The sequence below is a fragment of the Equus asinus genome, chromosome 17 (genome assembly GCF_041296235.1).
Source record: "Equus asinus isolate D_3611 breed Donkey chromosome 17, EquAss-T2T_v2, whole genome shotgun sequence".
Lineage (NCBI taxonomy): Eukaryota > Metazoa > Chordata > Mammalia > Perissodactyla > Equidae > Equus > Equus asinus.
This window is the reverse complement of record NC_091806.1, coordinates 44,489,232-44,512,500: the sequence shown is the minus strand read 5'-3', so window position 1 is coordinate 44,512,500 and position 23,269 is coordinate 44,489,232. Positions and strand designations below refer to the sequence as shown.

Sequence of the window (23,269 nt, the reverse complement as noted above, 5' to 3'; positions counted from 1 at the left end):
CCTTGGGCCTGGCCTCGAGGTCAGTGGCTAAGAATAAGGTGCTGGTGAAACGGTAATCTGGATTAGCTGCTGGCCCGCCCTATTGCCAGAGTTCAGGAATCCACAGAGGAGAATAAGGTTGATGATTCTCCAGCACAGAGAGAGACAGGGGGTCCTGGGGCTGGGGGGGGCAGGCCGACTAAGGAAATGTGAGCATGGAGACCCGGGTCATAGTGAGGAGAAACCAGAGCAGATCTATGTAAAGAAACTCAAGTGGGAAACTCCAGGAATCTGGAGATGGCACAGGGAATGTGGAGAACACAGCATATTGTCCAGAAGCTCATGGGGCTGCAGAACCCAAATGTTTGAAAACCAAAGCTCAGAGGCCCTCAGAACCCCAGAGAGCACAGTTCATGTGCGAGTCCGTGGGAATAAACTCCTTGGAGTCCCAACCTGGTGGTCCTGTGGGGCTCTGTGATCTCAAGACACCAGTGCTATTTTCGTTCCTTGTCTATATGATGTCAGGCATCCCTGGAAACTCAGGGCACAAAGTATGTATGATTTGGTCAGTGGAGCATTTAAGTGGCTGAATTTTCATTTGGGAGAAGGGGAGGTTCCAGCTTCATACGTTCTCCCCCAAATTATAGGATCCAAGGAGAGGCACTAGCAGCCAGACCTCGCTGGGAGGTCTAGATCCTGTGCCTGGGCCCCACTAGGTCCCGTGGGACAACCAAGTTGGATCACCAAAAAGATGCCAAAGCGGCACACGTTCAGGTTTTATGCAGCTTATGGGGGCCCCAGGGACACACAGTAGTTTGGAGACACAGTCAGAAAATCTGTTTCTTTAAGTTTCTGCTCTTTGTGGAGTACAAAGTTATAAAGCAGGGTTCGAAAACCTCAGATGCCTTCGGGGCCAGGCAGGTAACAGAAATATGTGACGTGGCTGGGGAGGAGACAAAAGGGAATGGTGGGGCTTGTAGAGAAATGGAAGGCGCAGGCCCACCTAAAGGAATCCAAAAGCAGTTATTTTTAAACAGCTTATTGGCCACGCTCCTGGGGGCCAGCCTCCATAGGTTTGTGACTCCTGATAAAAGGAAAGTGGTCATGGAAACAAGGTCAGGGAGCATTGTATCTAGAAGTTCTAGTGGGGAGGTCTGTGCTGGGAGAGTGTGAGTGCTGGAAATGTCCATCCCAGAGCTTGGTGTGAGCATGGCTGCTGGTAAGGGAGCCTTAATCTGAAGGGTGGAGAGAAATGGAGTAGAACTGGTCCTGGGGCTTGGGCTGCTTCCCTGTCCAGTGGTGACTCTGGTTCAGGTCACGCCTTGCCCAAAGCGCCCTTTGCTCAGGGTGATTCAACTCTGCCCTAGAATTTATTTTTATGTAAATATTTACAGAGCAAATTCAAAGAATCTTTTGGGGACTAGGGGAAATGATGGGTTGTAAATGAGACAGGAGTCCTAGGCCCAGTGGAAATTAAGTCCTCTTTCCTATTCTAGGGGATGGAGAGCCTAAATCTAGGAACCTCAGATCTTTGCTCCCTCGCACCTCTTCAGTGCAGGGAAATCCTTGTGTCTGTTTTCTCTTTGGGAGAAAGAGGAGGGCAGACAATCCTGGCCTTCACATGGGTCAGGTTCAGCTTCATGGAACACGTTAATGACAGAAGCCAAGTTCTGCCTTTGTGTGCCCATGAGAACACACCTCCCTACCCACCTACATCTCACCACCCATCCCTTTTTCCTTCCCCCAAAACCACACGGGAGGCTCTCTGTACCTCCTTTCCAGAGCCAGAGACTGCAAAGGTCATAGCCCCATCCTAGGAAGTAGTGCTAAGGATTAAATCTCTTTTATTTGAGGGGTGCTAGGAAAATGAGAAATGGAGAATCCGGGGTTCCGATAAAGTTAAAGACCCAGCCCCCTCCATTCCCTTGAATGGCTGCTGAATGCTGAGTTACACGAGACCTTTGGACAGTAGAGGTATTTTAAAAATCCCCAGCGGCTAATCTGAAGCTCATTTGTTAGTTTTGAGAAGGACAGAGTTTGTTTGTGTAACACAGAGTTGTAAGTAATGCTGTGAGCATGCGTGGTCCTAACCCCCAGCCTGGGCCCTAGAAGGGAGCGATGAGTGTGGATCTTTCCTGGGGAGTGTGAAGAGCTCCAGAAAGTTTGAGGAACGTGTAAATGTTCTGATTAAGAGCTCGAGAGAAAGAACCTGGCTTCAAAACCCAGCTTTGCTCCTTCCAACTGTGTGACCTTAAACGGTGACTTAACTTTCACAGTGCAGCTTCCTCATCTATGAAATGGGGATGATGATGGACCCTGCCCCACAGCGGGTTGGGATGAGATGATGCATTTAAATGGCGAGGACCCATATCACAGCCAACTTTGTGTGTGTGTGTGAGAAAGATTGGCCCTGAGCTAATATCTGTTGCCAATCTTCCTCTTTTTGCTTGAGGAAGATTGTCGCTGAGCTAACATTTGTGCCTGTCTTCCTCTATTTTGTATGTGGGACACCGCCACAGCATGCCTTGGTGAGCGGTGTGTTGGTCCGCACCTGGGATCCGAACCCATGAACCCTGGGCCGCCGAAGTGGAGCGCGAACTTAACCACTACGCCACCGGGCGGGCCCTCACAGCCGACATTTATCGAGCACCTATTAAGTATTCCCTGTAGCAAACAAAAGGAAACAAAGGGAAGAGAAGCGTTGTGTGTCCTCCTTTGAACTCCGGGCACTTCACTCACATTTACTCAGCAGAGCATCACAGTCTTCCCGATGTATCATAGATGTATCTTTGCTCCAGAGCAGGATCTGGGTCTTCTCATCTCAAATTGCCTACAGGGTAAGGGAGGCCGTCTTGTATGGAGGAGGGGCTCAGAACAGTTTGTGGAATTGGGGAATAAAAGAATTCCAGTTTATACTCAGTCTTGCCCAGGGGGTCCCATGCCTGCCTCCTGCGTCACCCTGGTTTACCCACTGCTATCCTGAACCATGCTGATGGGCATCGCCACTTCCAGCCCCCCTGCTCTGCCTGCTGTCCCTCTCTGGCCTGAGGCCCTGGAGCCCTTTCTGTCTACTGCATCGCTCTGAGACACTGCTGCCTTCCTGCCTCACTCCATGTGCATCTGTTATATTTCTGTCCCCCTCCTTCCCCACCATGGCTTTCCCTCTCCCAAGGGGAGCTGATTTCCATTGACCAAAAAACCCAACCGTAACCTTCGGCCATCAGGAGAGCCGAGATCTAGGCAGGAGGATAGAAGGACATGGTGAGTGGTGGGCTCAATGGCCCTGAGATGCCCCTCACCAGCCACATTCCCCCTTGCAGGAGCAGGAGGCCACTCTCCACCATGAGCAGCACCCTGTCACCCACAGACTTCGACAGCTTGGAGATCCAGGGCCAGTACAGCGATATCAACAACCGCTGGGACCTGCCCGACTCGGACTGGGACAATGACAGCAGCTCGGCCCGCCTCTTTGAGAGGTCTCGCATTAAGGCCCTGGCAGGTGAGGTCAGGGGAGAGCTGAGGGTATGCTGAGGGGGCTGAGGGGAGAAGCTTGTCGTGAAGAGTCCTTTAACTTCATGGGAAGACCACATTTCTTTCTAAGCTGCTGCTCTAGAGTGGGAAATCCAGATTCCCCTATCAAGCCCCGGCTCCCCAGCTCCAACCTTAAGAGCAAACTTTGTGCAATCCAGAACATTCCCCAGCTTCCTTTCCGCTAAGCAGAGAGAAGCCTTGCTGACCCCGGACTCAGCTGGGTTCCCTCTGCACTTACTGACTTCCAGGCCTCTGTTCCTGAGTCACATTCTGTAGCACTTTGGCACTTGTCCTCTTGCTATTCTGTTTCCGCCCACCTGTCCCTAACCTTTCATCCCCTTGTTCTTCCTCCATTCCCACTGTCATCTCTCACACCTGTTCTCCCTCCAGGGCCATTATCCTCTCCTCTCCCTCCCCACCTGTTCCTTCCACCTGCCACCTGTCCCATTATTTCATCTACCTGTTCCCTGAAGCAGGTTCCCTCCGCAGCCGCCCATTCTCCTGGGTTTGCTCTCTGCCTGCCTCGGCCCCTGCCCTCCCCTACGGCCTGGGCTCTCCCCTTCTGCTCCTCTGAGCACAAACAAACCCGTCTGACCGGGCCTCCCTGCGTTCCGGGAGGAGTTGTCATAGCAACAAGAGTGGGGCTGCCACCTGACACCACCAGCGGATGGCGTGGGGCTGAGTCACCCACACACCCCAAGGCCACCCACCCCGTCTGGCTTCCCTCCTCCATCCCACCCTTGTCTTTCTCACTGACCTGCCGGCCTCCCAGACCAGCGCAGTGGGAGAGGTCACAATTACGCCCTCCTGAGAGGCGGTGCTCCCAGGGTGGGTGGGGTGGCCTCCTGGAAGAAGGGAGACTCTGAGGAGGGTGGTTCCCAAACCTAGCCACACTTTTTACAGGATCACTCAGGGACATTTTTACAAATACAGGCTCCCAACCCCTTCCTGGACACACTGAATTAGAATCTTTGGACATATGGTCCAGAAATCAGCATTTTTAAGCTTTCCTGGTAATTCTTTTCAGCCAGCCCAGCACCAGTCCGAGGACCACCTCATGGTGCCCATAGCTCTGGGGGTCCCTTATCATTTTCCCCTGGGCTTCTCTGTCCTTCTGGCTGGGCCTTCAGGCTGGCTTGTGAAATACTCACATCAGCATTTCTATAGATGAGAGAAAATGGAAGACATGGGTTATAGAGAATGGCACCTCTTTGGGGAAAAGAGCCCCTGGTACCCTGGTTTTGGTGCGTGTAGCCTCCAGAACTGTTGTGATGGCCGTGTGTACATACACGTGATCCCCAGGACCGTTGTGATGTCTGTATACACGACACGTGCCACCTCGTGCTGTCATTAGATGTTTATCTCTACCACTACACTGGGCTCTCCTGAAGGGGCCTCGCTGTACGGGTTTTGCCTTGCACAGCGCCTCACATCAGTAGGTGCCAAATAAATGCTGAATGAATAAAGATGGTGGATGGCAAGAGTAGGCTGTAAGTGACGAGAGCTGAAGCCCAGAGAGAGGTAGGAGGGAATCTGGCAGATGTGCCCAGCAGTGGGTATACTGGGGGCCTGGGATGGCCTGGCTGAGGAGGGCCTGGGGGGCCCAGTGGCAGGGAAGGGGCCAGACTGGAGGTGATGATGACAAGCAGGTGGGGAGGATGGCACCACCTATTTCACAGGTGAGGGACCGTAAGCAAACACCTAGCACGATGCTTGGCATGTGCTGAGCTGGCTTTTCCTCTCCAAGGATTTTTCTTTCTCTGCTCTCCAAGCTGGAGATTAAAACCCATGTCCTGAAGCGGGACCTCCCAGAGTCACCCAGAGAGGGGCCATCCTTGTCATACTTGCAAACCTTCGGGAAGTAGAACTGGCTTTGGGGAGCCCTCTCTCTGGTCTTCTGAACTCTTAGGCAATTTGGGGCCTGATGGGCAGGTCTCTAAGGCACTTGCAGTTCCCTCCTCCGCCCCACAGGGCCTGGCCCTGCCCCAGCAGGCTGAGCTCCGCCCCCCACCCCTCCCCCGCCACTGTCCGACCTGTTTGTCTGGAGCTGCCTCTGTCTCCTCTCACCACAGCCAGGTGTGCCCTGCTGACTTGTCCCGGAGCTTGGGAGCTCAGACATCCTGTAACTCCTTTCTCCCACTCCTTGAAACTTCCACCAGCCTTGAACCACCCCCCGCCCAGGACCCCAGCCTCTTGGGATCCCAGGCTCCAGGGGGAGGAGAACCTTGCTGCCCCGCCCCAGCGCGGGCAGAGCATGGACTCTGGGACCTGGGCCGTTGAGAGGCAGCAGACACCATGAGTGTGAACGGAGTGAGCAGGGTGCACGGGCACGGCCTGAACGGGGCTGGTGAGTTTTACTATGAGGCTGTGGAAGGGTCTCAGAACCCCGGGGGCCTCCTGCTCTCGCCAGCTGCCTTCATCGACCCCGCTCAGTATGCCAGCGTGCTGGAAGGACGCTTCAAACAGCTTCAAGGTGAGCTCAGCGGGCAGAGGGAAGCGCTGTGCCCAGGGAGGGGGCCTGGGGGCGTGGGAGAGGAGCCAGAGCCAAGGACACACGGAGTGGAGCATTTTCTATGACTCAGACGTTTGTGTTGGGAGACAATGGGCAAGGGGAATAATTACAAGTGGCCAGAAAATATATGGATGCTGACAGAATTGGGAAAAGCTTGGACCCACTGGAAGGGACCGTGAGAGAGCGTGAGTGGGTGTGACCACAGGCCCGCTGGGAGCGGCAGAGCGTGTGTGTTGCAGCGAATGCGATGAGCATGGAGGCAGCGGGCGAGGCTGTGCAAAGCAGCATGTGTGTCAGCTAATGAGGCCTTTTGCGCAGTCTCACTGAGGCAGCTCGCTGTCGGTGCGTTCAGAGATGGAGCTCCTGCTTGCATAGTTGGAGCAGGAGAGAGGGGAGTGAGCCAGGAGGCTGAGGCACCCGGGGCTTGTTTGTGTTGCCCTGGGTTTCTGAGTGGGTGTCTAACTGTGTGTGAGGAGACAGTGTGTGTGGAAACGGAGTGTGTCAAGGGGAGTTGGTGCAACAGGCTCAGGTGTATCTCTGAGCAGGCGTGTGTTCATCCGGCACCAATATTGCAGTGTATTTCTGAGAGTCACTGTGTTTTGTGTGTGTGTGTGTGTGTCTGTGGAAGTTGTGGATGCTGTGTGAAGCTACACTTTGTCCCTGGTGCTTGGCTTTGTGCAGTTCCCCCCTAGCTGCCCCTATGTCCACCCCTCCCCTTTTATTGTACCTGTGTGCCAAAATGGCCTCACCCTAGTGTGCCTGGCATTGGGGCAGGCCTCCTGGATCCAGTAATCGCTATGATCTGGGCAATCCCAGCTCGGGCTGTAGACCATGAAGGGAGGCCCAAAGGCACCCTTGGTTCGCAGGATGTCCTGTGCAGTTGTTAGGACCCTGAGCTTGGCCCAGGTATAGGGGTTGGAGGCAGCAGAGACAGGAATAGACATGGGTGTGTCGCCAGGTTTTATGGGTGAGGTGCCCAGGAATGTGAGATTAAGGGATGAGTCTTTTCGGTTTCGGAGATGCTGGTGCTGAGAAGGAAACAAAAAGTGACTCTTCAGGCCCCGGCCACTTGGGTGGGGTCCTCGCCCTGGGCTCCTCTGCGGGGGAACAGCTTCCAATGGCCTGAGCCTCCTCCCTCCCTGTCTCATTTATAACATTTTTAATTTTAATTTTTTGTGGGACCTGCCAGCATCCCCTCAGCGGTAGCTCCCCCTGCGAACCAGGCAGCAGGGCATTTCCCCACTTTTTTTGAGATTGGTGCCTAATTCTGCCTGGCCTTCCCCACCCCCCCGTGTTTCTTGGGCTTATTGTTTTCCCTGTTCCCAACTTTCAAGGTCTCGTTTCTTTTCTTAGCGTTGGAATGTTGGTGTCCTGGGAATGGATCCCCTTGCAGCCCATTGAATGAACCCACCCCACAAGTAGAGGAACCCATCTTTTCTTTAAATGATCCCAGGAGAGCCAGCTGCCTGAGGAGGCCTGCGGCCTCTGTCACGTCACATCCTCCTAATGACCCCTTGGAAGAGCCGCTGCTGTAATTTCAGTCCACACCCTCCCCTTTGTCCACCACTCAAAGAGAACAGCCATGCCTCCTGCTTGACCTGAGCACCTCTGGCTCTTTGCTTTGGGTTAGTTTACGCCTGGACAATCATAACTCATCAAGGAGCCACTTCCTGCCAGGCGTCTTACACACGTTGTCTCATTTAATCACCACAGTGACCTGCTGAAGTAGAAAGTAATGTGCCCGTTTGACAGATGAGGAAAGTGAGGCCCTGACGGGTGAAGTAATAGCGTTTCACCCCTGTTAGGTGACAGGGCCCTGATCCCAGATCGCAGCCCTTCCCTGCATGTCCCGTGCTTCTAATTTCTTTCATCCTTCTTCTCAAACCTGTTTTCTAGCTCTCATTTTTGTTTTTTACCTTGCTTATGAGCTCATTCCAATTTCTTTATTTCCCAGCTTTTTAAGTTATGGGGTTTCCTCTTGGCCGTTTTCCTTCCCCTCCTCCTCCCCGGACCTGACTTCCGGCCTCTCAGGCACCCCCTCATCCCCCCCAACCCCGCCAAGTGGTGGTTAGAAGCAGGGGCACTGCTCATGAAGGACAGAAATGACCCCATGTTGCTGCCACAGATGAGCGAGAAGCTGTGCAGAAGAAGACTTTCACCAAGTGGGTGAACTCGCACCTGGCCCGGGTGACGTGCCGGGTGGGGGACCTGTACAGCGACCTCCGGGATGGACGGAACCTCCTGAGGCTCCTCGAGGTGCTCTCAGGAGAGACACTGGTGAGCTGTGGTCCTGAGGGAGGAGGGAGCCTGAGAAACAGCGGTGAAGGGGACAAGCCATAGGAGTCGCCCTTAGAGAGAAGAGTGACACCACAGAGCGGAAAGCAGTGGCTGCCCTCTGCTCAGAGGATGGTTTCATTTTGAGAAGTTTTGCCATGTGGATTAAATAGGAGCACTGCCTCATGGAGACAGGAACAGTGGCCCCATTGAAAACATTTCTTTTCCCACCCACTCTGAGTGCCATTAATTCCCTTGGGAATCTTAATCTGCTCCAAGCCTCATCTATAACCGCAGCTTTGGCTCCATGAACTCTGGCACAGCCCTGGGGCTGTCCCTGTGTTCCCGAGGGAGCTCATGGGGAAGGTGTGCGAAGCAGGGCCCCGGGAAGGCTAGGAGGGAAGGAGGAGGCCCACGGTCCCATGCCTTTGTGTCCCCTGTCCCCCCACAGCCAAAGCCCACCAAAGGCCGCATGCGGATCCACTGCCTGGAGAACGTGGACAAGGCCCTGCAGTTCCTGAAGGAGCAGAAAGTGCACTTGGAAAATATGGGCTCCCATGACATCGTGGACGGAAACCACCGGCTGACCCTTGGGCTGGTCTGGACCATCATCCTTCGGTTCCAGGTACCCCGGCAAAGCGTTACTCGGAGTGTGCGCTGCACACCGGTGCTGCGCCTCAAACAGCCACTGCTGGTCCACGGCAAGATCGATACCAGAATGGAGGGTCTAGAACCTTGTGTAGCAATTTGTGGTTGCTGCGGATCAATTAAGCGGGGTGGAGACCAGTGTGTATGTTGTCAAACTTCTCTGGCAAACTCCCTGTGGCCTGATCTGTGTGCTGGTCCTGTGCTGTGGGACCACATGTTGGTCCACGGGGAATGGAAATTTCACAAACTGGTCCTTCACCACTGGGAGTTTGAGAACTGCATTCACAGTCTGGTCGGCCCACTCTTCTTCAAATTCTCCTACCTTCCTCAAAAGAACAGCCACCCTACTTCTTATGCACAGAGCATAGCCAGTCCACTGTCCTCATTCCATCACAGCTCTCCTGATTGCCCCGCTTCCTCCCCGCGTGTAACCTCCTCTGCTCCTTACAGCCCTGAGCAGAGCTCCATCAGCTTCATGTCTGAAACCTAGCTCTTGGGGAATGTTCCCTCATCCTCCTGCACTTCCCCACCTGGAGGAATCAGCATCCTTTGCTTCAAAGCGCTCGCACTCTTCTGGCTTCCTACCCCATTCTACTGCCTCAGATCCCTTTGACCTGATGTTTTGTGGTGACTGGCCCTGTATGAAAGGTCCCCAGGCTCTGCCCCTGCACCCCAATTACAGGAGTCTAAAGAGCGGTTTCCTGCCGTGTATCTCAGAACTGTCAGAGCCCCTGTCCAGGGAGTGAGGGCCTTCCTTCCTTCCTTCTTAGATCCAAGACATCAGTGTGGAAACCGAAGACAACAAGGAGAAGAAGTCAGCCAAGGATGCCCTGCTGCTGTGGTGCCAGATGAAGACTGCAGGGTGAGGCTGCCCAGGGAGCGTGGCCTTGGAGGGTGGATGCACCGAGGCCATGCGGTAAAGGAAGGACGGGCTCCACAAGCTGGGGATCCGTCCTTGAGTCGCGGACTGGGACTTGACCCAACTCCCTGTTTTTCCTGGTCCCTGTCTATAGGTATCCCAATGTCAACGTGCACAACTTCACCACCAGCTGGAGAGATGGGCTGGCCTTCAACGCCATTGTACATAAACACCGGTGAGAAGACGAGAAGATGGGGTTAGCGAGCCTGGCGGGACTGCTGGAGGGGTTAAGGAGCCAGGGGCAAGCACACGTGTAGACAAAGCAGTGAGACAAGCTACACAGCACTTATGAAGGATGAACGTTCGGAGAAGAGCCAGGATGTGGGGGCGCCGTCCTGCACACAGGGCTTGCAGTAGGAAGCGAGGGGACAGGAGCAGTGGGTGTGGGCTTGAGCGGCCTAGTTCTCGACAAAATAGAGTTGGTGACTTAGGGATAAAGATAGGGGTGGCTTTACTTTTCCTCTTTGGGATCTCACATGCTTTTGATACCTTCTAACTTCCCTCCCCACCCAGGCCAGACCTTCTGGATTTTGAGTCACTGAGGAAGTGTAATGCTCACTACAATCTGCAGAACGCTTTCAATCTGGCTGAGAAGGAGCTGGGACTTACGAAGCTGCTGGATCCTGAAGGTGGGGCAGAGCTATGTGAAAAAGAGGCAGTGGGATAGAGACAGAAGGTAGATGAGTGGGTGCCAGGGGCGAGGGCAGGGAGAACGGGGAGTAACTGCCAACGGGTGCAGGTTTCATTTGGGGGTGATGAAAATGTTCTGGAATGAGATAGTGGTGATGGCTGCACAACCTTGTGACTATGCTAAAAACCACGGAATAGTATACTTCAAAAGGTGAATTTTATGGGATGAAAATAATATCGCAATTAAAAAAAAAGCTGTAGGAAGAAAGGCAGCCCTGTGGCAGAAAGAGTCCTGGGATGTCGTTCTATCCCAGCCCTACCACAGGGCAGCTCTGTGACTTAGAGCCAGTTGCTTGGCCTCTCTGTGGCTCAGTTTCCTTATCTCAAAAATGAGAAGGTGAGTCTATGTGGTCTCTAAGGGTCTTTCTGATTCTAAAATTCTAAGGTTCTAAGTTAAACTACGTGACCTTGAGGTCTCCCTGTGCACTGGCCTTTTGGTCAGCTGACCCTGCCCGTGGGCTCCTGTGGTTCTGATCTTAATGCTGATGAGACTGGTACTGGCCTCTGGGTTCTTATTTTGTGCCTGGCACTACACTTGGCAGGCTTTGATTTCTTTAATCCTCACAATTAAAGGGGGTTGGGGGCGAGTAAAGGTTAAGTGACTTTCCCAAGGTCGTACAGCTGGTGGAGCCGAGATTCAAATTCAGGCAGCCTGGCTCCAGAGCCTATTTCCTCAGCCACCTCCCTGGGAGAACAGCCAGAAGAGGGGAGGAGAGAGGGCCAAGTGACTGCTCTGTGAGAAACACTCTTTACTAAGCTCACTGGGCAGATCTGGGTCTTGGTTATTTTCTTCCTGTTTTCCATCCCACCCGTAGCCCCGTCTCCTGTGCCCTCTTAGTCCAGAATGGCCAACAGCCAGCTAGTGATGGAAGTAGGCCAAGTACAAGGGTCCTTGAAGAGTATTTGAGAAGCACAGCTTTGATAAGGAACATTTAAGTACAGCTAAGTGTCCTTTAACTTTCTGAGATGATTTCAGTGGTTCCTGGCTGCCTGTGGGTTTTCAGAGGTGGTCAAGAGGGCTTCTTTAGCTACGATACCATTTGGCCTAATTAAGAGAACCCCGGGGGGGCCAGCCCGGTGGTGCAGCAGTTAAGTTCGCACTTTCCACTTCTCAGTAGCCTGGGGTTCGCCAGTTCAGATCCCAGGTGCGGACATGGCACCGCTTGGCAAGCCATGCTGTGGTAGCCGTCTCACATATAAAGTAGAGGAAGATGGGCACGGATCTTTCCTCAGCAAAAAGAGGAAGATTGGCAGCAGATGTTAGCTCAGGACTAATCTTTCTCAAAAAAAAAGAAAACCCCAGGGATTTCAAGTCATAGTCAGCCTCAGTCCTTGTGGTGGAAGCTGATTCGCTTGAAGGACCCTCATATCCTTGGGCCCACAGCTGAGGTCTGGGACTGAGGTCAGAAATAGTCATGACCGTGCCCCGAGATAGCCCTGAGAACTGACCTCTGTTCCCGCTGCCAGGGCTCACAGGGTCCATTTCTCGAACATCCCCGGTTCAGGAGGCTCCCTTTGTACCTTCCGTCTTGCTGTCCCTCCCTCGGCTGACTTCTTAGACGTATTTCCAGCCCATAAGTCCACGATCTGTCCCCAAATGGGAGTGCTGTTTCTTTTCTTGCCTTTCTTCCCCCAAACAGCTAATTTTATTCTCCGCTGGGGACACTGGGTAAAAAAAAGCCTTCTCGTGTTCCTGGATTTTGTACTCTGCTTGTTTCTAGGAGTTAAAGATATAAATGTTAGTTTTTTCGTGCCCTTTTTGTCCAAATAGTTTGTCATTTTGCTCTGAAGGGAGCTGGAAAGATGTCAGCCTTGGGGCGCTGCCATGGCCCTAGGATTGGGGTTAGCGATTCAAGTTGCCGGTGAACTTCTGGGAGGCAGGTTTCCAGTCTCTGCCTGACCTGAGTGGTCCTTTTTCTCAGACGTGAATGTGGACCAGCCAGATGAGAAATCCATCATTACCTATGTGGCTACTTACTACCACTACTTCTCCAAGATGAAGGCCCTGGCTGTGGAAGGCAAAAGAATTGGCAAGGTACTCCCCACCATGGGCTGGGAGGCATAAGGCCAGAGGGGTCTTACTCCCCTAAAACAGAGGCAGAATGGAGCTTCAGGACTGGGCCAGGGACCGCGTGGCCAGGACGCCCATGTCGCTGTCTGCAGGTGCTGGACCACGCCATGGAGGCTGAGCGCCTTGTGGAGAAATACGAGTCCCTGGCCTCAGAGCTGCTGCAGTGGATCGAGCAAACGATTGTGACCCTCAATGACCGGCAGCTGGCCAACTCCCTGAGCGGGGTCCAGAACCAGCTGCAGTCATTCAACTCCTACCGCACCGTGGAGAAGCCGCCCAAGTAGGTGCCCCAGGCCACAGCATGCCTGTGCTCACCCAAGAGGAAGCCTAAATTAGGGCGGCCTTTTGGGAGGGAAATTTGGCAGTGCCTAAATGCGGTGGAGGCTCGTTTCCCCCAGCTCAAAGTGCCAGAAGCAGTTCCAAAATACATTTTAAAAATGAGTATCCATTTTAAGAAAAAATCATGCTGTGGAAATGATTGCTGTAGTGTGTGGAGTCAGTGCAGCCTACTCAGACAAGATTCCTGGTTGGGGTGTCGCAGCAGCCCCATCCCAGCTTAGGGACAGGAGGGAGTGGGCCCGACAGGCGGGTCATAACTGTCCACACAGGAGTGTGGCTGGTGATGTGCACATTGCAAAGGTTCTTAGCATTTGTCTATTACAGCAATTAACTGTTTTCAAGTGTGGAGTTGCTGTTAAGCAATTCTATATGCTAAAACTTCTGTGTTTTTCTGTTTTTGAGCTCTTTGGGAGTTAATATGTTCCAGCTCCAAAACTAATATTAATCCAGAAAACCTCTGTCCCTGTACATTCCAGGAATGATGTGAGGTGTGCCCTTTGACCCAGAAAGTCCTTTTCTGGGCTTTGAATGGAGAGGTAGCTTCAAAGATGTTCACAAGCCAGACCTTTGCAAAAGAAAAATAAGTCATGGGACAGCCACTGCAAATAATGTCGAAGAAATACATTTATTGACCTGAAAAGATATTCTTGAAAAATCAGTGAAGAAGCAGTTTGCAAAACAGTGATTGTGGGCAGCAGAGAGTAAAGGGCTCAGCGACGAGGCTCAGGGTGCCTGAGTTCAAATCCTGGCTCCGCCACCTCGCAGCTGTGAGCCTTGGGCAATTTATTTGGCCTCTGTGTGCCTCAGTGTTCTCATCTGGAAAGTGGGGGTAATAAGAGACCATAGATAGCGAGTTCATACATGTAAAGCCCTGAGGACGGGCCCGGCTCACAGTGAATGAGTCCTCTAAAACGGAAGCTGTGGTTATGAGGCAATCTCATTTGGGTAAAACGAAAATGAAGGACATATGCACCTGCCAAAGGGTGACAGTGGTCATTTCTATGTGGTTTTAGTTGTTTTAAAATTCTGTTATTTTGGTTTGCCAGTATTTTCCGGCTTTCACCCAAAGAGCATGTATTGCTTTTATGAGAAGGAGAGCAACACAGAACCCTTCATTTTGAAACCTAAAGAGTCCCTGAGCCCCTAGTGGCCTCTGACTCTGACTTCCCCCCTCCGCCCGCGGCCTCCTGCCTCAGGTTCACAGAGAAAGGGAACTTGGAAGTGCTGCTCTTCACCATCCAGAGCAAGCTACGGGCCAACAACCAGAAGGTCTACACGCCCCGTGAGGGCCGGCTCATCTCCGACATCAACAAGGTCCGCGGCCTCCCTTCCCGTCCCACAGACGTCCCACCCTCAGCACCAGCCCCCACTGCCCCAACTTGAACACTCGTCCGGCTGCCCGCACCCCTCCCTGGTGCAGACGTGACTCATGCATCCTCTCATGCTGCCTGCACATCCCCCTTCCTCCTCCATCTGTCTCTCCATGCGAGCCACATAATAAAATTGTACCCTAAGTCCCATATCTTATTCATGTCCCCAACTCTCTCTCCCTACTTTTATTGTCTTCACAGACAACATTATAAGATTAAGAAAAGTAATGGGGTTCACCCGCAGTCCCACCACCACAGACAAATCCAGTGGTTTCCATTGCTCCCTTCTCCCCTCGTCCTTTTCCATAAGCAGACGTAGGGGTCACATGGCTCCATAGCTCTCACACCGCCCATTTCTCGAACAGACCCACTAGGCCGAGCTTCCTGGGACTCGCCATGTGCCCCCAGCTCCCAGGACCCCTCCCTACCCTCCCTTCCTGAGCCCTGGCCCTTTAGCGCCCATCCTGTCCCCACCTCGCAGGCCTGGGAGCGGCTCGAGAAGGCCGAGCATGAGCGGGAGCTGGCCCTGCGCACCGAGCTGATCCGCCAAGAGAAGCTGGAGCAGCTAGCCGCCCGCTTTGACCGCAAGGCTGCCATGCGGGAGACCTGGCTTAGCGAGAACCAGCGCCTCGTGTCCCAGGTAGGACACGGGGTCCCTTGGCCTGTCCAGGCTGGTCAGGAGAAATGGGAGAGAGAGAGCGGTGGATAGGAGCCGTGCGATGTGGGTGCTAATGAAACAAGAAATCCATCACCCAGATAAGAAGACCAAGGAACTCAGGAAGAACCAGAGGCCAGAGGCTTGAGCAAAGAAAGAGTTAGTGAGACAGGATGGGATGGGGTAGAGAGGAGACTCAGAGCCACCTCGTAGAGTTGGCATCTTGCAGCAGAAGCGGCCTGGAGGGCAGAAGGGGAGAGCAGAGGTGGTGTCCCCGAGCTCCCAAATCTCCCCTCCCTGCCCCCCGCCCCAGGACAACTTCGGGCTGGAGCTGGCTGCGGTGGAGGCGGCGGTGCGGAAGCACGAAGCCATCGAGACAGACATCGTGGCCTACAGCGGCCGGGTGCAGGCGGTGGACGCCGTGGCCGCCGAGCTGGCTGCCGAGCGCTACCACGACATCAAGCGCATTGCCGCACGGCAGCACAACGTGGCGCGGCTCTGGGACTTCTTGCGGCAGATGGTGGCCGCCCGGCGGGAGCGGCTCCTCCTCAACCTGGAGCTGCAGAAGGTGTTTCAGGACCTGCTCTACCTCATGGACTGGATGGAAGAGATGAAGGTACCAGTGGGACGTGTATGGTGGGCTTGAGATGATCAGGAATTGCGGGGGTTTGACGAGGGGTGCCTTCGCTCGTTTGCTCAGCCGATCTTTGTGGTGTATTTACGGTGCAGAGCCCTGTCCTCAGATGAACACACAGGGCCCTGTCCTCATGGAGCTCACGTTCTAGCAGGAGGAGATGGCTAATAAAACCCGTGGACCGATCAATAAGCAAGATAGCAAGTGGGCATAAAACCTAGGAGGAAGCTGGAAGAGGGTGTGTGCTGGAGGGTTCCAGGAAGGCCTCTCTGAGAAAATGCCATTTAAGCTGAAAGCAGAATAGCACTAGGAGCCACCACAGGGAAATCTGAGGAGAGAAGGTCCAGGCAGAAGGAGCAGCTAGGCAAAGGCCTCAGGCCTGTTCAAGCGTGGCGTGGTCGGCCTGAGAAGGGAGGCCAGCGGGACCGTAAGAACAGGGAGTGGGCCATGGAATGAGATCAGGGAGGGGGCAGCCAGCTCACTCAGGGCCTTACAGGCCTGGCCAAGGAGTTTGGATTTTATTCCAAGTAACACGCCGCGTTGAAAGCGACGAGAAGGTTTTGCAAAGGGGAGAGACGCGATTCTGCCTTCTGTTCCTTAAAAGATCCCTTTGATACTGTGCGAGGAAAGACTGTGGGCAGCCAGAGTGGGAGCCGGGAGACCAGCTAGAGGCTGTTCTGGGGATCTAGGCAAGAGGTGGGGATAAGGATGGGTCTGGAGTGATGCTGAAGATTGTTGGAGTGCTGGGAACTGAGCCATGACGATAGGAGGGGGGCGATAATTCTGGAGCTGAGAAAATGAGTCAGAGCGGAGATTCCAGGAGCAAGATTTAGCAAGAAAGTCATTCTTCAGGAGGGGAGTTGAACACTATGAGGCTGGGGTGCAGGACAGAACTGGGGGTCGCTATGCGGGTGAGTGACAGACAGAAGCAGGTGAGCTCAGCACCAAAGAGGTCGGGCGGTGCCATCGATGCAGGAAAATGGAGCGCAGTTAGCATGTGAGTGTGGTGGCGGCTCTCAGACGTGCATCAGTATGCCGCGTGTGCCTGGCAGGGCCGGCTGCAGTCGCAGGACCTGGGCAAGCATCTGGCTGGCGTGGAGGACCTGCTGCAGCTGCACGAGCTGGTGGAAGCAGACATTGCTGTGCAGGCTGAGAGAGTGCGGGCTGTCAGTGCCTCCGCGCTGCGCTTCTGCGACCCAGGAAAAGGTGAAAAGTCGGGGGAGGAACTGGAAAAGGAGGGGCTAGGAAGGAGAACGTTAACAGCTGCAGCAGCAAGACTGGGGAAACCTGGGGACAGGAAGGATGATGGGCGGATGGTGGGTGACAGAGCTAGGGAGGGAGGCCTAAGAGAGTGGGTGGGGGGATTCGGAACCGGGGTGCATGTGGTGCAGCAGGAAGGCTGAGGTACAGCTTTTAACCCTCTGGTGTGACTTTTCAGAGTACAAACCATGCGACCCCCAGCTGGTGTCGGAGCGGGTGGCTGCCCTGGAGCGGAGCTACGAGGCGCTGTGCGAGTTGGCGGCAGCGCGGCGGGCCCGTCTGGAGGAGTCCCGGCGCCTCTGGCGGTTCCTCTGGGAGGCGGGCGAGGCCGAGGCCTGGGTGCGGGAGCAGCAGCACCTGCTGACCTCGGCCGAAACTGGCCGCGACCTGACCGGTGTCCTCCGCCTGCTCAACAAGCACACAGCCCTGCGAGGTGAGATGAGCGGCCGGCTGGGGCCCTTGAAGCTCACCCTGGAGCAGGGCCAGCAGTTAGTCGCCGAGGGCCACCCCGGGGCAGGCCAGGCCGCCGCCCGCACCGCCGAGCTCCAAGCCCAGTGGGAGCGGCTAGAGGCCCTGGCGGAGGAGCGCGCCCAGCGGCTGGCCCAGGCCGCCAGCCTCTACCAGTTCCAGGCGGATGCAAACGACATGGAGGCCTGGCTGGTGGACGCGCTGCGCCTGGTGTCCAGCCCTGAGCTGGGGCACGACGAGTTCTCCACGCAGGCCCTGGCCCGGCAGCATCGGGCCCTGGAGGAGGAGATCCGAGGCCACCGGCCAACCCTGGATGCCCTGAGGGACCAGGCCGCGGCGCTGCCTCCCGCCCTGAGCCGCGCGCCCGAGGTGCAGGGCAGGGTGCCCACCCTGGAGCGGCACTACGAGGAGCTGCAGGCCCGGGCGGGCGAGCGAGCGCGGGCCCTGGAGGCGGCCCTGGCACTCTACACCATGCTCAGCGAGGCCGGGGCCTGCGGGCTGTGGGTGGAGGAGAAGGAGCAGTGGCTCAACGGGCTGGCCCTGCCTGAGCGCCTAGAGGACCTGGAGGTCGTGCAGCAAAGGTAGGCCCCATGCAGGCTCCCCCCCGGGAGTGGCCTTGTGAGTTGGGGCCAGTGTGCAGTGGCGGGGGTGGGGGGTCCCACCATAAACTGCCTGCTCTTGCTAATCCCTTTGAGTCTTAGCAGTTTTTGTTTTAATGAAAAATGTTAAACTAAGAAGTAGAAAGCATTATCCAACAAACTCCTACGTACTTGTCACTCGGATTCACTAATTGTCAAGACTTTGCTCTATTTGATTAATTTTTCTTTTTAAAAGCAAATCCCCAATATCATCATTTCATTGCTACATTCTCCAGGATGCGTCCTTTAAGAAATATGAGGAAGTATTCTTAAAGAGAGTAAATTATTTTTTAATTGTGCATGCAGACCTAAAATAGTTAAGGCTTTGAAGTTATAAACCTTTTAGTCAGAGACACTGATTAGCCTCTCACGAAGTAGATTTATTTACAGAATAATAAATATTAAAATCATTTAGAAAGGGTATTTTTCTTATAGAACCACAATACCATTATCACAGAACCAAAAATTAGCAATTCCTTCATATCGTCTGCTACTCAATCTATACTCAAATTTCCTGGTGGTTTTCAAAATGTAATTAAAGATTTTTGTAGTTTTCAAGGCATCCCATGACAGGGGTCGGCAAACTACAACCTTAGGCCAATGCAGCCGGCTGCCTGTTTTTGTAAACAAGGCTTTATTGGAACGGAGCCCACGCTCATTCATTTCCACATCGTCCTGCCTGCTTTTGCACCACGACAGCGGAGCAGAGTACTTGAGACAGAGACCGTATGGCCAGCAAGGCCTAAGTCTTTACTGATGGCCCTGACACAAAACGTGTGCAGACTCTGCTCCATGAGAATGTCAATGTCCCTGGGAGAAGTTGTGCTTCTCATCTTTATCACTTAAATATTTCTGGTTATCCATTCACTTTTCGACACATATTGGTAGGAAGGGACCCAGCTGGGCCGCTGAGGGGTGAGTCCCAGGGGGAAGACGGAGGTTCTGATGAAGGTGGGGCCCTGTGCCAGAGATTAGTTTGATTTTTACAGCTGTTCCTGACCTTTAACTTTCACCATCTTTTTGAGTAACTCCAGAGATCCTCGTTTTTCTTCTTGTTTTGGGGGAATTAGGAGCTCCCTCGTGACCCACAGATACTATGAACCTTGTGGGTCGGAGGTGCAGAGGCTCCTAAAAATGACCCTCGTGCTGAGTGGAGAGGAGTCTGTGGGAGGCTAAGGGAGGTGGGCCGGTGCATCACTGCCGCCTGCCCTTCATGCCCAGCTTCTTGCACCCTCAGGTTCGAGACCCTGGAGCCCGAAATGAACGCCCTCGCAGCGCGAATTACTGCCGTGAATGACATTGCAGAGCAGTTGCTGAAGGCCAACCCCCCAGGCAAGGACAGCATCGTCAACACCCAGAAGCAGCTCAACCACAGGTAGGGTTGGGGAGGGCAGGACTAGGGACTGAGAGAGCAGGCAGCAGGCGCGATGGAAACTGGAAGAGAGCTCTGTAGGGCATGGGATAGAGGCTAATGAGGAGGGAGAGTAGTCTGGAAGATGTTGGTGGAGCGGATGATGAAAGAGTTGGAGGTGGGGTAAAGGCAGTTTGAAGAGGCTGGTGCCCTGAGCAATTAAGCAGGAGTCAGCGGAGGATGAGTGGGAGCAGCCTCTTTCAAACAGCAGAAGCAGGTGGGTAGAATGTACCAAAGGAGAGAGAAGCAGGGACAGAGCTTCCAGATATCCCTGGACGGGGTGGGGAGGCTGAGCAACTCCAAACGCCAGACCCTCGCTCCACTCCCAGGTGGCAGCAGTTTCGGTCTCTGGCGGATGGCAAGAAGGCAGCTCTGACATCAGCCCTGAGCATCCAGAACTACCACTTAGAGTGCACGGAGACCCAGGCCTGGATGAGAGAAAAGACCAAGGTCATCGAGTCCACCCAAGGCCTGGGCAATGACCTGGCTGGAGTGCTGGCGCTGCAGCGGAAGCTGGCCGGCACCGAGCGGGACCTGGAGGCCATCGCCGCCCGGGTGGGTGAACTGACACGAGAGGCAAATGCCCTGGCTGCTGGCCACCCGGCCCAAGCCCCTGCCATCAGTGCCCGGCTTGCAGAAGTGCAAGCTGGCTGGGACGACCTAAGGGCCACCATGCGGCGTCGAGAGGAGTCGCTGGGTGAGGCGCGGCGGCTGCAGGACTTCCTGCGCAGCTTGGATGACTTCCAGGCGTGGCTGGGTCGCACACAGACCTCTGTGGCCTCTGAAGAGGGGCCGGCCACCCTGCCTGAGGCAGAGGCCCTCCTGGCCCAACATGCAGCCCTGCGCGGAGAGGTGGAGCGAGCCCAGAGCGAGTACAGTCGGCTGCGGGCCTTGGGTGAGGAGGTGACCCGGGACCAGGCCGATCCCCAGTGCCTCTTCCTACGGCAGCGACTGGAAGCCCTGGGAACCGGCTGGGAGGAGCTGGGCCGCATGTGGGAGAGCCGGCAAGGCCGTCTGGCCCAGGCCCATGGCTTCCAGGGGTTCCTGCGGGATGCTCGCCAGGCCGAGGGCGTGCTCAGCAGCCAGGTGAGAGCCCGGGGGACAGGGCCCAACCAGGAAGAAGCAGGAATTAGGGAGCAGGGAATGTGAAGGACAGTGGTGGGTGGGGAGGAAAATGGCAGTGGTGGATTAGTTGAGGAAACAGGATGGGCAAGGAGAACATAGAAAAATATGGGAGTGGAGAAAAGATGTAAGTATAACTTAGCTAAACTGACTTAAGAAGAAATAGAAAACCTGGCTTGTCATATAACTATTAAAGAAATCAAATCTTAGCTAGAAACAAGATAGAGCAGAATTTGGACTGTCAAAGGCCCCCCAGCCCAGCGTCCATATAGTTTTCTGAGCCTCTCACATTATCAGGCACCATTCCCACTGTCTTCAGAGCCACAGGGTCTGCCCTGCCCCTTCCTGGTTGGCCTCAGCGTCTCAGGTCCCCTCTGAGAGGTTGAGAAGTGCTTTGAGAAGTGAACTCGATCTCTCGCCCCACCCCCACAGGAATATGTCTTGTCTCACACGGAGATGCCGGGGACACTCCAGGCTGCTGATGCCGCCATAAAGAAACTGGAAGACTTCGTGAGCACCATGGACGCCAACGGGGAGCGGATCCACGGCCTCCTGGAGGCCGGGCGCCAGCTCATGTCTGAGGGTAACATCCATGCCGAGAAGATCCAAGAGAAGGCAGACTCCATTGAGAGGAGGTATGATGAGGACAGTGGGCAAACGAGGGGCCAGAGAGGGAAATGAGTGAGCACCAGATGACCCGTTTCACTGACCAGGAAGATGGAGAACGTGGCACGGGCGGACGAACCGATAGGGGTGGGAAGCTGACAAAAAGTAGGAGAGGAAGAGCCAAGTGGTTGAAGAGGGACTGAGCCACAGTCTGGGAAGTTCCGCCTCCCCCACACTGGGGCGAAATGAAGTTTGCTAGGTTAGCTGGATGTGACATCAGGATTCCTGAGTTGTCTTGTGCTCCCAGAAAGCATTGTCCCCAGAGGAGGAGCACTGAAGGCTTCTAGGTTAGTTAGAGGATCCTAAGCCTTTCACAGCAGGCTCAGGGGCTTCACAAGGGGCTGTCGTTACAGACACAGGAAGAATCAAGAAGCCGTGCAGCAGCTCCTGGGCCGTGTTCGGGACAACCGAGAGCAGCAGCGTTTCTTACAGGATTGTCATGAGGTGAGGCTCTCAGTTCTCCTGTGTCCCCTCCGACATTCCCGACATCCCTTTCCCACACACCCTCGCTCTTTGAGCATAGGGTAAGTCCATTGTGATGTCTCCTGAGCATGTGGACCCCTCCATGGCTTCTCCCCACAGCCAGCACTTCTCCTCCTGGCTCGCTCTTGCCCACTTTGTGCTTCAGTCTCCCTCCCTCTGAAATGTACTCTGCCCGCCTCCATCCCTGCTCTGTGCTTGGTCCAGCTGAAACTCTGGATTGACGAGAAGATGCTGACAGCCCAGGATGTGTCCTATGATGAGGCCCGCAACCTGCACACCAAATGGCAGAAGCACCAGGCGTTCATGGCTGAGCTGGCTGCCAACAAGGACTGGTTGGACAAGGTGGACAAGGTGAGCGGTGTGATGGGAGCAGAAAGAAGAGAGCCACTGGGGCCTCCTCCAGGCAGGGGCCCGGCCACAGTGCAGGGGAGGGTCCTGGCTTCAGATTATGGCTCTTTCAGAGCTAGAGATCAGGGGGCCTCTCGTGCCAAACCTCCAAGGTGGAAAGTTATGATCTGGGGAACAAACGTCTGAGGTCTGTGGGACAGTGACTCCAGAGCTTTGAGAATGTACAAATGAGTAGGAAACCAAACTGCAGCTTTGGGTCAACACGATAACTATTCCTGGGTCTAGAGCTGGATGATGCTCTTTATCAGGGGTCAGCAAACTTCTGTAAAGGGACAGATGGTAAATAGTTTAGGCTTTGTGGGCCATACAGTTTCTGCTGTGAGTACTCAACTCCGCTGTTACAGTGCAAAAAAGTAGCCGTAGAGAAAACATAAACAAATGAGTATAGCTGTGTCAATAAAACTTTATTTATAAACACAAGCGGTGGGCCAGATTGGGACTACAGGCCACAGTTTGCCAACCCTTGCTTTTGAGTCTTGCTGTTCGTGGTACTTGGTCTCCCACCCAGCTCTTCCTCAAGAGCTGAGCTCAGGTAAAACTTTATTTCAACTCAGCAAGTGTTCCCGGACAACGCTGTGTGTGCTCCGGACTCTGCTAGGTGCTGCAAGGTATATAAGAAGACTCTTTCCTTCCTGCAAGGGCATGATGGTTGGGAAAAGGAGGAGAGCAGTGTATATTCAGTTTTTCTATTCATTCAGCATATATTTAATTGGTGCTATTGTATGCAAAGCACTGTACTAGGCACTGAGGGGAGAATGAAGGTGATTCCATTGCGGGCTCCACTCCTGAGGAATGACACTGTAGCCAGAATGAGATGTACGCAAATAGCTAAATTAAATCCACCGCAGGATATAGTGCAATAGAGAGCCCGATAAAGCGTGGGCGCTAAGGAGAGAGATGTGGGAATCTGGAAGCAGGAGCCTCCAGGGCAGTCCATGAAGGACGAGTAGGATTTGGACAAGCAGAGCTATTGGGGGAAAGATGTTTCTAGGTGGAGAGAAGAGTGTGAACAGGAAAGCAGAGATGTGGAAGTGGGGTTCCTGTATGGGGGTCAGGGGGCAAGTCAGTGTGGCAGGAGCGCAGACTGTGTGAAGGGCCCCATGGAAGAAAAGGGGAGGAGAGCCTGCAGGGCCAGGTCATGGGAAGCCCTGCTCACCCCGTACAGACTGTGTGTTGAAGTGTGGCTTGTGC

General features: G+C 54.3%; 1 protein-coding gene across 4 annotated transcripts in view; it reads left to right on the top strand.

Annotated features, from left to right (window-relative positions):
- SPTBN2 (spectrin beta, non-erythrocytic 2) overlaps positions 1-23,269 on the top strand; it is a 40,381-nt gene that overhangs the window by 3,610 nt on the left and 13,502 nt on the right. For 2 of the 4 annotated variants that reach the window (XM_070488231.1, XM_014844742.3), the window contains exons 2-19: positions 3,300-3,478; positions 8,148-8,299; positions 8,748-8,921; positions 9,715-9,806; positions 9,958-10,038; positions 10,377-10,492; positions 12,476-12,588; positions 12,717-12,904; positions 14,160-14,277; positions 14,815-14,973; positions 15,302-15,604; positions 16,675-16,828; positions 17,061-17,931; positions 19,226-19,363; positions 19,729-20,485; positions 20,954-21,156; positions 21,541-21,631; positions 21,875-22,021. In XM_070488231.1, coding sequence (XP_070344332.1) covers positions 3,322-3,478; positions 8,148-8,299; positions 8,748-8,921; positions 9,715-9,806; positions 9,958-10,038; positions 10,377-10,492; positions 12,476-12,588; positions 12,717-12,904; positions 14,160-14,277; positions 14,815-14,973; positions 15,302-15,604; positions 16,675-16,828; positions 17,061-17,931; positions 19,226-19,363; positions 19,729-20,485; positions 20,954-21,156; positions 21,541-21,631; positions 21,875-22,021 — 4,014 coding nt within the window. In that variant the 5' untranslated portion in view covers positions 3,300-3,321. Of the gene's footprint in view, positions 1-2,654; positions 2,817-3,299; positions 3,479-5,565; positions 5,984-8,147; positions 8,300-8,747; positions 8,922-9,714; positions 9,807-9,957; positions 10,039-10,376; positions 10,493-12,475; positions 12,589-12,716; positions 12,905-14,159; positions 14,278-14,814; positions 14,974-15,301; positions 15,605-16,674; positions 16,829-17,060; positions 17,932-19,225; positions 19,364-19,728; positions 20,486-20,953; positions 21,157-21,540; positions 21,632-21,874; positions 22,022-23,269 lie in introns of those variants that run through there. The other 2 variants (XM_070488228.1, XM_070488230.1) reach the window with 2 other exon arrangements.